The sequence below is a fragment of the Borostomias antarcticus genome, assembly GCF_949987555.1.
Source record: "Borostomias antarcticus genome assembly, chromosome: 17".
Lineage (NCBI taxonomy): Eukaryota > Metazoa > Chordata > Actinopteri > Stomiiformes > Stomiidae > Borostomias > Borostomias antarcticus.
The window spans coordinates 21917982-21934940 of record NC_140250.1 but is presented as its reverse complement, the minus strand read 5'-3'; the positions used below and the strand labels follow the sequence as shown (position 1 = coordinate 21934940).

Here is a 16959-nt window from a genome sequence, read left to right as displayed (position 1 = left end):
ACCTGACGTCAGATTCATTCTGTGCTGGTCAGCAAAACGTTTTTATAGCGTTTTCCAGTGCTGTGCGGAGGCTGGAGTACATTAATCCCGATGGCCAAGTCTCTGAAGGAGATCTGGACACTCAATAACAAACAGTTCTAAACTTAGCTAACACAAATAAACTCTGGAGGGGGGTACAATTTTGTTCAGCCGAGGTTCGGGCTGCTGAGTAGCAGAGTGCTTGATTGTCCCCTGCCTGTTCAAATCTCGCTCAGCACACTGTGGACTTGAGAGATTCCACTGGGAATTATGTCATGGAAGAACTGCAAACTTGACCTCTGGGTGTCCATGTGGCTTGGACCTGCTCCCCGAACACTTATCAGGGAAGCGGAGAGGCCCCTATTCTACGCCAGTCCAAATGACCTGTGAACGAAACGCTAGGCCAAGGAACAATATAACGCTACCTTCCTTTCCTTTTCCAGCTGCTGGTGCCAGCGGTTGGATATTTGGAAAGGGGAGCGACGCAAACCAAAGTTCAGGAGACAAAGACTCTGCTGGGGGTTGCAGTTTTTCTCCCCCCCCCCCATGTTCCCCGTCTCCTGTGGCCACTAATCCCGGCGCTATAGCACTGGAGATAAAGAGAGGCCTAGGGCACATTCAAGGCCTTGATACAGGGGCTTTGCTGTACCCCAAACCCCGTGTCTGCTGTTGTAACAGAGGGGCCGGGGCTGAAGCAATGCGCTCATCCTCCATTGTCCACAGGTCTCCACATCCCAATCACCACCCTTTAGATCAGCAGAAACCAACACCGGCACAGAGCAAAAACATGCATTTTATGGGGAAATAGGCAGATATCCTATCCTATATCCACTTAGATTATGCTGTGAGGTATCAGAAGAAGCTGAGGGCAGACCAGTGCTCGGAAAGGAAACTGTACACAGCAGTTTCCGCCAGCCGTTCGAGAGGTCAAATGGCACCGACCTGGATGGTGCGAGTCAATGTGAGGGATTACACTATTGGATTGGCATGCGATCTGGAGAGACAGGCAGAGGGGGGGTGGCGGCCGGACAGCGGTGAGGTCTGGAGCTGGGTCCAGGGGGGGGAAGGGCGGCGTCACTGATACAACTGGCCCCAGACAGGGCACAGCTGGACTATTACCCGTACATCCGAGTCCTTATTATCAGGATCCCACATTAACAATGCATGAGGTTCAGTGCCTTCATCTGACCACAAAGCAACAGGATTTTTAGATGAGTAAAACGACACGATTGACAACTGAACCGTCTTCAACACAGAGCTCGGTCTTGGGTTAGAGAGACTGATAATGTAGAATAGTTACTGCTATGACCCAGATGCTACGAAGTTCAGTGTTATTTGTGTTCAAGAATATATCCTTATTCTGACATTTCAATCATATTTTCTCAAATCACTAATACCATCTTGATCCGGTGACTATCAGACCATTGCTACATACATTAGCATATCTCAGGACTGAAAACAGCCTCTGTAACGATGACAAACAATTTACGGCAAAGATAAAAATGCAAGTCTGCCAAACCCGTTGGTAATAACCTTGGTCACTATCCATCCCTTGTTTTTACAAGAGGCACAGTTGGCCCAGTAAGTCAGTCTAGTCTCCAAGATGGGAGCTTGAGGCGAGGAGAGGTTAAAGTCATTGTGATGGAGCTCTATAAAGATTTCTGCAAGTGTCGACAGGAGAGGTTCCAACCCTTAGCTAGGGGAACCCCCGCTGGATCCAAAAAATGCAACTCCCAATGTAGGGAGAAACAATTCCATGGTTTATTTTCCTCAGCGCATAGCAACAGTGTTCGTCAGAAAGTCGACTCCCCATGTACCCAGACTCTTCTGGTCCTCTAGCCCTAGGGTACAGTCAAGGTTACAAGCGCATAAAACAGACCTGGCTCTTGGTAGGAGACGAAGGACATGTTCCAAACCCACTCAACTCCCTCTGTTCATCATTATCAGTATAAAACACAGCCTTTGAAGATAGGAGGATAGGGGAGAAAGAATTATCGACTGAAGTTGGCAACTTATGGTGCGTTCGTTTGTGGTCGGAGGTGGCAAGTCGCAAGTGGCAAAATACCTACCTCCGACCTGTGTGCATTCGAGCTATAGCGAATGATACGATGATGATATGATATGATATTGACGTCAGCCGGCAACTGGGGGCTGAGAAACATATCCGAATTTGCGATGAGGAAGTGCGAGTTCATGCGGCGTTTCATTTAATCATTCCTAGGAGCAAGTCGCAATTTGCCACCTCCCAGTTATAAACGAACGCACCAATAATCCTTCTTAAACCTCTCAGTAGCAACAACAACAGATCAATCCTGAACACTCAATCGCAACAATTCAACTAATTGAAACGAGACATTCATGAGATAAGATAAATTAGAACCATTGACTGCTCTGTTTCTGTCTGCCTTAGGGGAGATGATGTGGAAAGCTACAGACCAGCAGCTCCCGTGTCCTCCTCCTCGTAAACCAAGCGAGGACGGAGGGAAACCCTGAGGACCTAGACATGTCCCTGACATGGGAGGGAGGAAGCACACCCACCCTCGATGCCTCAATGTATCACTACTATTCTGAGTACAGTAGTGTATAGCTCTCAAGGCAGAAGTGTGTATGTGTGTGTGTGTGTGTGTGTTTTCTGGGTAAGCATCTCCCGGGCTGGTATCCTAGTACCTCAGATTCAGAATGTGCCGTCCTCAGTGCCAGGCAGGCAGCTGTGACGTAACCACATTAAAGAGAGTGCCTGGGTGCCGCGCCTGTCCCATCCAATTCAGTTCAGAGTGAGGACCTGACAAGAGGTGGATGAACTGAACTACCCTGACTGCAAAACTGGGATAAAGGGTGTGTGTGTGTGTGTGTGTAGGCTGTTGAGGAATAATAGGCCTATGTGTAGGCTACTTGACCAAATTTAAAACTGTGATTCTTGGTTTTATTTCAGATGCCGCAATTTCTTGTCCTAAACTGGTACAACGAAAGTAAATACTTGCATAAACAACTCTATGTTTACACATGAAGGAATTCCCTTCATGTCATACAAGTGAGATTTTATGCCATTACACAAACAGTCAACGTAAATCCAGGGATTTCAAACGCTGTCAGTTCAAGAGCATTCATACATAGCTGAATAATTTGATATCTTTGTAGTACATCAGCAAGTCAGAGTTAGTTCTGGGTCCCATGACAAATCAACACAACGTACACCTTATTTTAAAAAGATCTCTAAGATTCAAGTGATACATTTTTAGAAACTTGATTGATTGCCCTAAAATGGAAATTACAGATGATCAAGGACTTACACCCAAGATTAAGAACCATGTCACCTCGCCTGTAGTGCGCGGCCTGCTTCACCTCCAGGGTTTGACATTACCCCAGTTTTCCAGCCGGAGCAGCGAAAATAATATATAATTTAGGGTTCCTGGACTGGGGCCATGTGTGATTTTCCACTTGCATTTGATGTGTGAAAAGGGTCTCTCCATTTCACCCCCGGGCAGACAGCCTTGTGCAGTGTGCACCACCGCTAGGGGAACTAGCCAAAGCCATGCCACCCCAGTCCACATCATCGACTAGGCCTGCTACGCACTTCAAGAAACCAGCGGTGAGAAAACACTACTGTCGCCTACTGAAACGGTTGGGATGTGAAGGTATCCGAAATCAAGCCACGACAAGTCAACGTCTTCAACATGTTTTTGTACGATATGCATCTTAAACTTGAGGCTGGGTGGTAACGGTAGTTTTACATGAGCTGAAGAGTACTGAAGTGGCAGTCTGCCATATGAGAGCGTGAGAGTGCCTGTCAAAACAAACGTTATGACATTCAGACATTAAGTCCATTATGAAGTTTAATTGTCTGTAAATCCCTAGAGATGGGCCAGCGAGGGTGAGGGCTGCTGAATAACAGCATCACAGCTTGTTGGCAATCTGAGAGATTAATGCTTAAAGCTATCTAATGGAATAGTAGCTAGCAATAGCTAGCCGGAGAATGGCTTTACTAAAGGCCACTGAGCTAAAATACTGTTGCACTGTAAGTGTGTGTATGCGTGTGACCGTGTACAGTATGTGCGTCAGTGTAGGATTTAACCCTGGGAGACTTCCCAGAAGTCTTGTGGTAACACTACTTTGCAGTTTTGATCCATCCATGATTCATTTCTCCCTGCATTCAAAAGAAATGGTTAACAAGACCACTGACCACCAGTGGAGTGGTGAATTGGTGAGGGGAGCTGAGTTTGGGGCTACTCAGACTGAATTCCTCAGCGAGCTGGCCATCTTACTGATGAGGAGGCATTTAGCTTCAGCTGAGATGACTAATGACAAATCCTGGGCCTTGCCCATATTAAGATGGGTTTTCTGCTAATGAAACAGACGGAAATATCCCAGAGATGCATCATGAATTCTATTTACAAAGAAGTCTATTTAATTATTGTTTTAATCCCAGCAGAACTGCTGTGTAACCTGGCTACAGCCTCACCATAATGTACTATGAGTAGTGAGTTAAATCCTCAGAGGATGTGACTAATTTTATCTATGAACTTCCTTAATCCACGAACCTGTAGCATTGTGCATTATGCAATCTAAATTACACATAGACCTTGATGAGGACGTACTGTAAACGCCCTGATCGCAAAGATGATAAAATGTTATTTAACATACAGCAGCCTTGCTAAAGGATAGGCCTACATGTCTCCCTGGTCAAAATACAAGCACAGCAATCTTATATAACTTTAGATAACAAGGGGTTAAACAAGCAGAGACGACTGCTAACCAACATAATGTTGGTTGTATGGCTTCAGCTGAGTCAGCATTAAAAGCTACTTGAGAGAAGAGTTATGGAGACAGCTGTAAGAGTCTGAACACGACTTTCTATTCATGACATCTTCATGCCTAGCTAACTGACATTCCCAACTAGAGCCAGCGAGTCCGCCTGGAGGTTTACACGAGTTTTCTCCCTCCGATAGTCTCAAAAATAGCCATTAAAGAAAATGCTTTCCATATTTGCCGAATGTGATGATGGGTCTGACAAATGTCGAGTACCAGAGCATCACATGAAGGCTTGTGTCCCCGATGTGGACCACGTTGGCCTCAAAAAAGGAAACTGAATTCATGAAAAGCAGCAATCAATCACGACTGAGTACTCGACAAACAATGTCCTCTTCAAAACAAGAGATCCCCCCGCGTTCCCCTCCTACATCACAACATGTGCGCCCACTCAGTGGTTTCCTTCTGCTAATCAGTACAATGCAGAAGACAAGATGCCAGACTCTGATAGTGAAGGAAGAAATGTCCTCCACAATTTGAATCTCCACCCCATCCCTTGTCCTCCTCTCTCTCAGCATGTTTATGTCTGGTCTGGTCCGATGCCCCTTCGCTTGACCGTTTCTTGCCGACTATGTGGTTTGATTTAATAACACCTTGATTCAGCACTGATACTTTTGTGTGAGGTAGCGTAACGTTTTCCGTATCGGTTTCATGCAGTCAAAGTCACTTAGTTCTATGATTCAATGGCTGTGGCTTACAAGTAATGTAGTAAGGCAGTCTAGTCTACGGCTACGGGGTTTCAATAACTGAATGAGAAAAGCAGCTGGCCAGGATTTCAGAGAGCAGAAACGGACTGATTCAAATTGCACAGTACTACAACTGAAGCATTGTAGGGAGAAGGGAAGCTCAACAGATTTATCCAAAAGGGAAAGCCTCTTTGTGGGAATTACAGTAAGCAATTATGCAGGTTAGTCTAAACAGTGTAGTGTAACTGACTTGACTTACTACATCCCAGCAAATTGTGTGCATCTTTGCTAGTTTTAAGATCGATTAAGATATGGTGAATGCGCAACCTGGTAAACACTTGCATACTTGGCAAATTCATTTAAATTGTACATTTCCCTAACTGCCTCTCTGACCGTTGATAGATGTTTTGAGCTAGTACCATGCCAAAGTCCACTGTCTGAACTGACATCTTAGTTTGTTTGATCAAGCCGGGTAATAATGTTCCCATCTGGTTTCCCCACTGTGACTTGGCTCATGAACACTGGGCATATTTGATGAAACCGCATAAGTCACACAAGGAAAGAGTCAAAGAGAGGATTCTTTAAAATACTTACAGTATTTGGCCACATGGGTATGCTGATTGTACCCCTAGTCCTCCACCACAACAGAATAGATTTAGAGATGAGGGCTAATGGCTAACTTTCTACACCTGGCCCTCTAAATTGGCAGTCTACCACATCAGGGTCACATGTGAGGTCAAGCAGAATCATGTTTAGATTGAAAAAGACTATATCTCCAACTCCTTGGGTTGTCCATCAAAAACAGCATGTGCATGGAATACAGCCTCATTGGGGTGTCTCATGGTTAATAGGATATTTCATTCTTGCAGTAGGAACTCTAGGCAGGGATGCCATGTATTGTTTGTCATCCACAAACTATGAAATATGTGCCTTGTAAACTGAAATTAACTATCCAGGTCTCGACACACCCATTCATCCTTTTAATGAATCCCACCAAAATGTGTCCTCTGAACCCTGTCACAACTTTGAAAACATTTAACAGCCAGAATGTCTTAGGTCAAGTGCGGGGGGGCCCTTTGACCCCTTTATGTGGAATTCATGAATACAGAGCTGTTTGAGTAGGCTATGGCGAGCCGTAGACAAACTGCAACAATTTTACGGAGGACATGTTCCCATCTGCTTTGTTAATGTCACCTTCGCTCAGCTGCTCTGGGTTTCTGGGCTATAGACCTAATTAAACGTCCAATCAGCGCTCAATAATGAGTAAATGCATTGTCTTCTTCATTCCCTCGCAGATGTTCGCAACGATTAACAATGCAAAATCGCCATAGATTTAGTGGTGGAGCCTAACCTACATCCACCCTTAATACTCATCTCTTCCCATCCCGAAGAAAAGCTGCTACCAACCCACAAGCAATGTTGGTGAAACAACTGTGTACTAAATGAATACTACTTTACTCCGACTACTAGAGTAGCCTACCCGTCCTGCAGGAGTAGAACAAAGTGGAGAGCGGGTTGGATGAGTTCAGCAGACCTGAAACTTAGCAAACCTGTGTTGTAGCTTCAAAGTAGGCAAACTCCCAATAGTGTTGCAAAATAACGGTAACAACAATAACACGTAAGTGTTTCCCATCACAGAACCCACATGCAGGCTACAAGGGTTCAATAAGACTACTTGCCTGTAGCCTATGTCAGAAGTGATGCTCCCTTTCCCAAATCCACTCTGGGGGATAATAAAGCCAAGAGTCCCGGAGTGGCCCTTCAGATGAAAAGCGATTTGTTTTAAAAACCCTTCCCCGTTTTCGTTTTATCAGCTAGTATCCGTGGTGAATAAGCCTGGACGCGTCTCCTCATCGGGCTCTCTGAAGTTTGAATGGAACTGGAGCGGACTACGGGGTCCACAGGCAGGGAGTGGCTGAAACAGCGGAACAAGTCCCGTTGGCGTCCCTCATGTAGGTTACACTACAACCGCTGGGAGAGAGAGAGGGGGATTGTCCCAAGTTCTGCACGGCAGGCAACCTGGTAACTACTCGTATTTAGATGGTGGTAGACCCAGTACAACAGCACCCTCCGGTGTGGAACTGGTGGAATTGCAATTCGCAAATTTGCAAAATTACTGGAGAAGCAAACCCATGTGCTTCTACTAACTTTTATATTCTGATTATTTAAGCCTATGTGTTTCTATTCTATTCTAGTATTTTAAACTATACATTATTCTGTTATATTATATTAAACTATAATTTGTGTGGCTTATAATGACAGTATGAGGCTGCTGCTGCTGAGAGCTCCAAGAAGCTCCAGTGCAAGCCATGTGTTTGTGAGTGTCGGGGTACCTATTCTGATGTGCTTCGTAATTTGATGCATAGCCTAGATTTATGTGTAGGACATCCGAGACTGATCATTACTTTCATAACTAACCCGGTATGCGCAGTTCTGTCAGATTCTCTTCCAGACTCTGGAACCATTGGCGAACAAGCCTACATGTCAGAAATGGAGCTATGTGGAGGGCTTTGTTTGTTTGTTTTTACTTCTTTTTTCTTATATTTTTAATGTGCTGCATTTTACTGTGCTTTTATTGTGATATGGATCCCCCTGGGTCCGAAATAAAGAATTGAATTGAATATAGATTATATTCTATACTATTTCTACTCTGATCTCTAAATCTCGTCATTATGATACTCCTATCCTACCAGAGGGCAAATTAAGTATGATAATATAGTATAATAGGCCTATACCATACCATACCATTTTATTTATAGAGCACATTTAAAAACAACAAAGTTGACCAAAGTGCTGTACAAGTCAAACAACAATAACACACAAAGAACACATAGTAAAACATACGCAGTATGTCACATGAAAAAGGACAAGTCTCTTAGGCCATGTCAGGAAAACGCCAAAGCATATAAGTGAGTTTTTTCCTATAAAACATGTATTCTTGGTGACAGAATGGCTCAGTCATGTGATTGGCGTTGGGAACGAGTTCAGTGACCAAAACCAGTGCAGTTGCCACGCAACCACAGAAGCGAAACCTTTCCGGATGTGCGTGGCTTTGGGAAACATGGCGGATCTCCGAGTCAAAACAGGACTGCATCCCCCAGTGTTACGGAATGTTTCAGCTCAGTCTCTTATAAAACTGTTTATGACTTTCCTCACAGTTAGGACGGGTTTGGCTGAGCTTGAAGATGCGTTCCGTGCCGGGCACACTGTCCCGTCAGCGGTCACAGCGGCGGCCAGAGACCTGAGGTAGCTACAGCAGCTAACAAGCTACACCGTTGTGTTCCTTATCTATCTTATGGTGCGTTCGTTTGTGGTCGGAGGTGGCAAAATACCTACCTCCGCCCTGTGTGCATTCAGCTATATACCATTATATCACAGTTACCTAGTTATATCTATATACCATTATATCACAGTTACCTAGTTATATCTATATACCATTATATCACAGTTACCTAGTTATATCTATATACCATTATATCACAGTTACCTAGTTATATCTATATACCATTATATCACAGTTACCTAGTTATATCTATATACCATTATATCACAGTTACCTAGTTATATCTATATACCATTATATCACAGTTACCTAGTTATATCTATATACCATTATATCACAGTTACCTAGTTATATCTATATACCATTATATCAGTTACCTAGTTATATCTATATACCATTATATCACAGTTACCTAGTTATATCTATATACCATTATATCAGTTACCTAGTTATATCTATATACCATTATATCACAGTTACCTAGTTATATCTATATACCATTATATCACAGTTACCTAGTTATATCTAGTGCATTCGAGCAACTGGGGGGAGAAACATCCGAATTTGCGACGAGGAAGTGTGAGTTCATGAGGTGTTTTATTTAATCATTCCTAGCAAGTCGCAATTTGCACCTCCCAGTTATAAACGAACGCACCATAACATTCCGTGTTATTGGCCATGTGTATATGGTACACTAGGAATTGGTGTAGGGTTAAAGCATACGCTGTTGCAGGCGACACAAGACAGGACAGGACAATCACATGTTCTAGCTATCTTGGTAACTAAGTTAACATTACTTAGCTTGAACGTTAGGCTTCCCTATCTAACAAGTTTAATTGTGATGATGAGTGAAAGCATTTGTTGCCTGTTCGTTTTGGGGCGTTTAGACAGAAGGCAGAGTCGGTCTGCTTGATTTGGCACTCTTGAGGTGGCGGAATGGCATTGGACTGTGGGGGCACAGGCATCTACTGGTACTGACTGTAGTGTGTAAAAGACAGTCTTGCTAGCTAGCTAGATGATTGATCCTAGGTAGGAGCTAATACAGGTAGGTAACTGACAACACTTGAAATCCCCTCATTGTTAAACTGAAATTAAACTCATGATTTTCTCTCTAGAAATCTCTAGATAAGTTTGTGGGCATTGCAGTGCATGTTTGCATTACGCCAATGATGCAGGCAGCATTTGAACACACAGCTTGCTTCTCTCTCTGAGTTTCAGTAGAGGTTCCTTCTGTGTTGTCCTAACCCCAGGTACCTGCTTTACGACGTGAACCCCCCGGAGGGCTTCAACCTCCGCCGGGACGTTTACATCCGCATGGCGTCCCTGGTGAAGACCCTGAGGAAGCAAGGAGACTGGGTCCTTGTGCTGCCACCCTGGGGACGGCTGTACCACTGGCAGAGCCCCGACATCCACCAGGTTCGGATCCCATGGGGCGAGTTCTTCAGCCTCACCAGCCTGCAGACCAATGTGCCTGTGATCGAGTATGAGGAGTTCATTGCAGGTAAGGGGTGGCACTATACAAGTCCAGAAGAATATTCTACCTGAGCTTATTTTGCCTCTTTACATTACATTCATTTAGTGGACTTCATCAATCAATCAAAGCTTTATTTGTATAGCGCATTTCATACCCAGAGGCAACACAATGCGCTTTACAGAGAACAAGGGAAGTGGGCATACGTCCCACTCTCTACATATTCCAGAGGGAAGCAAAAAAACAGTAATCACCCGGGGGCCAGATAAGTGAGCTGTAAAAATGCTTTCCTGACCCAAAGCGATTTACAATAATTGATTTAACGTACTAGTACTGTACTTCTTGAAGAGGTGAGTTTTCAGCCTGCTGCGAGAGATGGACAGCAACTCTGCTGTCCAGACGGCCAACGTCAGCGTTCGTTCCACCTCTGGGGCCAGGGCAGTCTTTCTCACTATTACTAGTCGCCGTCACTAACACTGACTGTACGGTACGCATCACACAGTCTGTCTTCTAGCCTCTTGTGTTTATGAAATGTTTCTGATCTCCGTTTCCGGTCTAGAGTCCGGGGGTCCGTTCATTGACCAAGTCCTCGTGCTGCAGAACTACGCCGAGGGCTGGACAGACGGGAAGTGGGAGGAGAAAGTGGACGAGAGGCCGTGCGTCGAGCGTTTATTGTACTCTAAAGACAAGCAGGGCTACTACAGGTAGGGTTTGGAACAGTCCAGATGTAACCAAGATATCCCCCCCCCCCCCCATGTAGAATGTATGGCTCCTCCCCTCCCCCCCCATGTAGAAAGTATGGCTCAAAGTTATAATCCATTCATTTGTTGCGTTATTTCTCCTGTCAGCTACTGTGGCTGTACATTAGGCACGGTATGCTTTCCACAAACATGCTTTTGAAGTTCTTGTGTTGAAGGAATGCTCCCCGCCCCTGCTCACTGTTATGTAATGTGTCTCCCTCAGAGGATGGTTCTGGGGATATGAGGAAACACGAGGGCTGAATGTCACCTGCTTGTCTGCTCAGGGCCACGCCTCCATCCTGGCCCCACTCCTACAGACCAACATCACATCCACGTGAGTCAGTAGAATGCCAGGCGTTATTTTCCACAGGGGGGCATCACGAAGCAGTGGAATATCAAGCCAGATATACACCTTTGAATATTGTTACATCTATTAGATACCCCTCAAAATTTTATCCTGAACATATTAAATGGTCGTCAGCAATGATCATATCAAATCAGATTTTATTGATATAGCGCCTTTTGTGCAAAATTGCAATACAAGGTGCTTCACAAGCAATACAAACAGACAAAATACAATAAAATACAACAATACAATGAAAAAAATAGCAACGCTACAATAAAAATATTAGATAATAAACGAGACAAGTGAGGCACAGTAAAAGAGTAGATTGCTTTTAAAACCCCTCTGACAGGCTTTTCCAGATAAAGGACCATAAACACTGAATCTGCCTCCGCGTAGTTCCTGGTCCTCACCCAGGGAGGTTGAGGTCAAAGAGCACCTGAGGTGTCAGGAGGGAGCATACATTAAAAGCATGTCTGACAAGTATTCTGGCGCTAGTGCATAGTGTGATATGCACACCGAAGAGAATATTATCCTAAAACTGACAGGCAACTGACAGGCAACCAATGATGGGACTTAAGGACAGGTGTGATGTGTGCTCTCCTTCTGGTCTTGTTTAGTACACGTGCAGCTGCATTCTGAATGATCTGTAGCTTACTTATAGCTTTCACCAGAGAGGTGAGCACTGCACTAATCAAGCCTGCTAGAGATAAAAGCATGCAGAAGTCTCAGTATCGGCCTGGGAGAGAAACGGTCACACTTTAGTTATATTTCTAAGGTAATAAAAGGCAGCTCTAGTGATACTACTGATGTGGAAATTAATATTCAAATCTGTGTGTAGAAGCATGCCAAGATTTTTAGCTACGGGCTTGATGTTTTATGCCAGGGATTTTAAGTTAGTGCACAGTATCTCTCTCTCTGGGCTTTTGCTCCAATAATTAGAACCTCTGTCTTATCTTTGTTAAATTGCAAAAAATTATGTGACATCCACAAGTTGATGTGATCAATACATTGAACCAGTTTATCAATAGGCTGGCGTCACTGGGTGATAAGAGATTTACAGTTGCGTATCATCAGCATAGCTATGGAAATGAATCCCATGTTCTCTGATATTACCCAGTGGCAGCATAGTCACGTTAAAATAATGAGTCATATTTTCACATTTTTCAAAAAACAGAATGGCATACACTAAGTCAACATGTAGGCATTGACATAGTGCCATTGTACTACCGGGGTAGGAATAGTGTGATCTTTTCAATTGAGGATGTAGGCAATTTTACCAGAGCTGGTCAGCATCATGAAGATATGACTTGGGCAAAAAAAAGAAAATCCTCAAAAAATGACTATTTTACGAAGGTGAAAATATAGAGACTGAACAACAGGTCGTAAAATAAAGCCTTCTTCTTTTTCTCCTTCCTTCCTGAGCATTCCTTTGTCAACAGCAGTCTTGGGCAGAGGGGGAGGGTCCAAGGACAGGGCCTCACACTTTCACTACCACATGATTTAGATCCAGTCTGATATTTGTTATTCTTGTTATATCTTGTCTCTGAAAAATTCAGCAAATTCATCATGTGGCTTTTTGGAGCTGGATTTATGAGGCTATCTATAGTTGACAAAAGCATTCTGGGGTTATCATGATTTTTTAGGAAATCAGCTTGGAGAAATGAGCTTGTCTTGCATTTTTAATTGCTTTGTTAAAAATAGTGAGGTGTTCTTTAAAAATGGACTTGCAGCTTAGTTTTCATCCATTGATGCTCAGTGTTTCTTTAAGCTAATAACATGTTCTTATCATTGCAGATCAGTTATGTTGGACAGAGCAGAGACTGTCCTCCATGACCACTATGCTGGGAAAGATTACTGGGATGTAAGTGTTATAAATGTCTTCATACCACAAACTGAGCATCACAAGCTTATTTTGAACTTATATATTAGCGTTATACTTACCAAAGTATAATGTTAAGAAGAAGGACATCATTACAGACTTTCAGCAACAGTCACGCATTCAAGAGTTGGCTATACCTGTATATAACAATGTGCGCTTGTCTTTTATCTCTTCCAGACTCGTCGTAGCATGGTTTTTGCCAAGCACTTGAGACTCATAGGGGATGAGTTTAGAGCAAAGTACCTCAACTCCACTGACGAAGCAGACCAGACTGTGTACAACGAGGACTGGACTCGCATGAAGGTGTGGCAACTTATTCACAAACATCATTATCATTTTCATAATTCAGCTGTCCAGGATATAGGATAATCCCAGACACATGTAAATGCATTGTCAACAGTTTATTCAGTAACTGTTCATGGTAAGTGGTTAAACGGCTGATCATTGTCTTTCTTCATCAATCTCAGTCTAACCTAGGTTCTGCCAGAGGGGGCCCTTACCTGGGGGTTCACCTCCGCAGAAAGGACTTCATCTGGGGTCACAGAGAGGACGTGCCCAGCCTCAAAGGGGCCGTCAAGAAAATCCGTAGCCTGATGAAAAAGCATAAACTTGACATAGTCTTCATCGCCACAGACGCAGACGAGGAAGGTAAGGACATCTAGATGGATAACAGCAGTTTCAAGTGACCTTGTGAGGAGATGCAACTATACTGATACAGACCAAGAGAAGGCACGGCGAGATGTGCGTCCCCTCAACCTCGATTCAGAATCAACATATTGAATGTAGGAGTATATATTGTTCTCTGTGTGCTTGTCAGAGCTAGAGGAGCTGAAGAGGATGCTGCCAGAGATGGTGCGCTTCGAGCCCACTTGGGAAGACCTGGAGCTCCTCAAGGATGGGGGAGTTGCCGTCATCGATCAGTGGATCTGTGCACATGCTAGGTAGGGCCCAAACCATGTGCTTCACTTTCTTGCGCTCAGTTCTAAGTGTTGCTCAATGCACTGCTCATTGTAGTGTGTCATGATAAATAGGCATACGGATGGGCTGCACCTTGCTTCTTTTGTTTCAGAGTACACAGACATAGTAAAACCTTTTTTTTCCTTTTGGTGTTTGTTTGTGGGAACCGGGTTGTAAGATCCTGTGACATCACAGGCAGGATTGTGAAAAATGAAGTTGCCACATTATGTTTTTATCAAGTGTCCTTAAGAGGAGCTTGCCAGTATTGCAGTGTAGATATGAAGAAAACATACGTAAAATCTACGTATAGCTGCCGATTCCACCAATATGTTTTAAGCAATTTCAATAATGGCGATGCTAACAGTAAAAGTAGTTGTACAGTGCAGTGTTTTACACCTACTGTACTTTACTGCACATAAATCCAGACTCTACAGTATATAGTACCACCCTTCCTACACCCTTTCTGCATTCCAGTTTCATCACCATGATGAAACATTTCCACCTCTCTGCTTCATGTGTTACAGGTTTTTTATCGGAACCTCTGTATCAACCTTTTCATTCCGGATCCATGAGGAGAGGGAGATCCTGGGCTTTGACCCCAAAACCACCTACCACCGCTTCTGTGGGGACACCGAGAAGGAGTGTGAACAGCCCACGCACTGGAAGATAGTCTACTGATGGACAACACATGATTTTTGAGATCTTCTCTTCATGACAAAAGTGCCAAACCAGTGTAGAAATTTAAAAATATAAAATATGTGATGTATTTTATACTGCGTTTTATGTTTTACTTTTTTAATGTTTTGTGTAAACAGGTTTACATTGTGACCACTGTGACTGAACTTTATGTTCGAGAGATCAAGACTGGGCAGACTTCAGACAGCCATGTTTTAATGATTCAACTCAGTCAAACTTAAACAGGAGATTTAGACTGTGGTCACACTGCAGATTATTTCTGGTCTGCTTTTTTCAATGAAAAGCAATTTTTGCTATTCCAAATGTTTTTAATATTTTCAACAAAGTTGGAGGGGTTGCGTTTTTTTTGCACTGTGTGGCCACTCCCCGTTGCTTTGTAAAAAAAGGCAGAGTGGATTGTGGGAAAACAGACTCCATCCAGTGTGACCACATCCAGGAACCACAGCCATTGATTCACTTTACACTTTTATGCATTTAGTGTTAACGAACAGTGCCATGCACCCTGCCGGTGAATGTGTTGAGTCATTTACAGTTTAGATGTGATGAGGGATTCTAAAGGGATTCTTTATTAGGCCATGTAATAAGTACAGGGGTAAACCCAGAAGAGCCATGTTTTGCCCTCTCTCATTCAACTCATGCTACTGCCTTACTAGGCTGCCTGCCTCATTTTCATAAATGATTGGTTGCTGAAGAATGCCTTTATCAGTGGAAAGCATTTGTTTTCATTGAATGTTGAAAGTATACCTGCAATCCACTACCCCTATCCTCTTATTTTTCTATGATTACATCGTGTAATTTATTCCCTGACACAGTAGTAAAATCACTGAGTGATAGTTTTACAAAGAACAATTTTTTTTTTTCATATATTTCAAAGCACAAAGTATAGGCTCTTTGCACAAGCTCCACTACTTCCTGAAATTCTACAGGCATCCTTATTTCCTGTCCTAAACTATTGGATGGAAGTGATTAATCAGGTGTGCGGCACACCTGATCACACCTGATTAATCACTTCCATCCAATGGTTTAGGACAGGAAATAAATATGCCTGTAGAATTTCAGGAAGTAGTGGAGCTTGTGCAAAGAGCCTATTGTACTTGGTTTCTGTGTGGGAAGTGTGCCATTTTAAATATTTGTGAGAAAAGTACAATATATTATGTTGGCTGACTTTATCAGTCATTTTTCTTCCATTGAAAGAGATGACACAAAGCTGACTTTGTACAGTATATCAACTTTCAACATGTCAACATGACAAACATTAAAAATAATATTTTTGAACACAACTTGCCTGTATTTTCAGTCCAGATGATGGATATATCTTGCCTGATTAGGAACTTGTACAAAGAATGTGTGTGATCTGTAAATGCACGGTAAAGGCATTGTCATAGACTATGCTATAGTATCATGCAGTTATGACTGTTAACTGTATAGTTTTGAGAAAGGAATGTAGTTGTTTGTCAGGGGAGCGGGTCTATGTTCCCTGGGTTCTATTTACTTAGGTAAATCTATCATATGGAAAACATGCCATGATATCTATTTCTTCAATGAGACATCTATATATCTGTGTCTACACATGATTTTGTATTTTTCTCAAACAAAATCAAAGAAATACAGTAGGCTAGCCTAGAGATATCTGTCAATAATCAATCCAAAATAGCCTTGCTACGATTGCTAATGGGAGAAAATAAGAAACCGCAAGGGAGGCGGAGTGTGCGGTTGCATATTTTCTTCCATTATTATTACCCATTATTATTTCCTTACAGGCACATCTCCAAGATAACGGCAAGCAACGGGTGCGTTGTCGTATCTCTTTATTAAAAACAATTGATAGGGATATGGATTCAGTGATTGTGGTGACCATGAAGATGAATAAATTATAATAACCCATGCCTTATTTTTGTGCGTGGCTGTAAGCCAGCGCACCAAAGATAGCAAATGTCCGGTTGTCTCTCCCTTCCTCCGTCGTGTTGTTGATATGCAGTTTTATGTTGCTACCACAAGAGGCAGTGGTCCCAGAACATCAAAAGAAAAACACTGACGCCAGAGATTCTCCAGATCCTCTGTGGTGTAGTGAATAGGG

The 16959-nt window shown here is 43.1% G+C and overlaps 2 protein-coding genes across 6 annotated transcripts in view; one reads left to right on the top strand and one right to left on the bottom strand.

Annotated features, from left to right (window-relative positions):
• myo1b (myosin IB) overlaps window positions 1-7426 on the bottom strand; it is a 65317-nt gene extending 57891 nt beyond the window's left edge. For all 5 annotated transcript variants that reach the window (XM_084452203.1, XM_084452204.1, XM_084452206.1 and 2 more), the window contains exon 1: window positions 7190-7426. The gene's annotated coding sequence lies outside the window, so the exon portion shown is untranslated. The remainder of the gene's footprint in view (window positions 1-7189) is intronic.
• A 1178-nt stretch (window positions 7427-8604) lies between these two features.
• Window positions 8605-15720, top strand: pofut2 (protein O-fucosyltransferase 2). The gene is made up of 9 exons (XM_084451786.1): window positions 8605-8756; window positions 10044-10294; window positions 10824-10968; window positions 11228-11338; window positions 13145-13211; window positions 13407-13532; window positions 13697-13877; window positions 14047-14170; window positions 14711-15720. The coding sequence occupies exons 1-9, from the start codon at window positions 8653-8655 to the stop codon at window positions 14862-14864; spliced, it is 1263 nt and encodes a 420-aa protein (XP_084307912.1). The 5' UTR covers window positions 8605-8652; the 3' UTR covers window positions 14865-15720.
• Window positions 15721-16959: the final 1239 nt, after the last annotated feature.

Coding starts and splice junctions, on each gene's coding strand:
- pofut2 (XM_084451786.1), top strand. CDS start 8,653: ATGACTTTCCTCACAGTTAGGACGGGTTTGGCTGAGCTTGAAGATGCG. Junction 10,295..10,823: donor GTATGAGGAGTTCATTGCAG/GTAAGGGGTGGC, acceptor TTTCCGGTCTAG/AGTCCGGGGGTCCGTTCATT. Junction 10,969..11,227: donor GACAAGCAGGGCTACTACAG/GTAGGGTTTGGA, acceptor TGTCTCCCTCAG/AGGATGGTTCTGGGGATATG.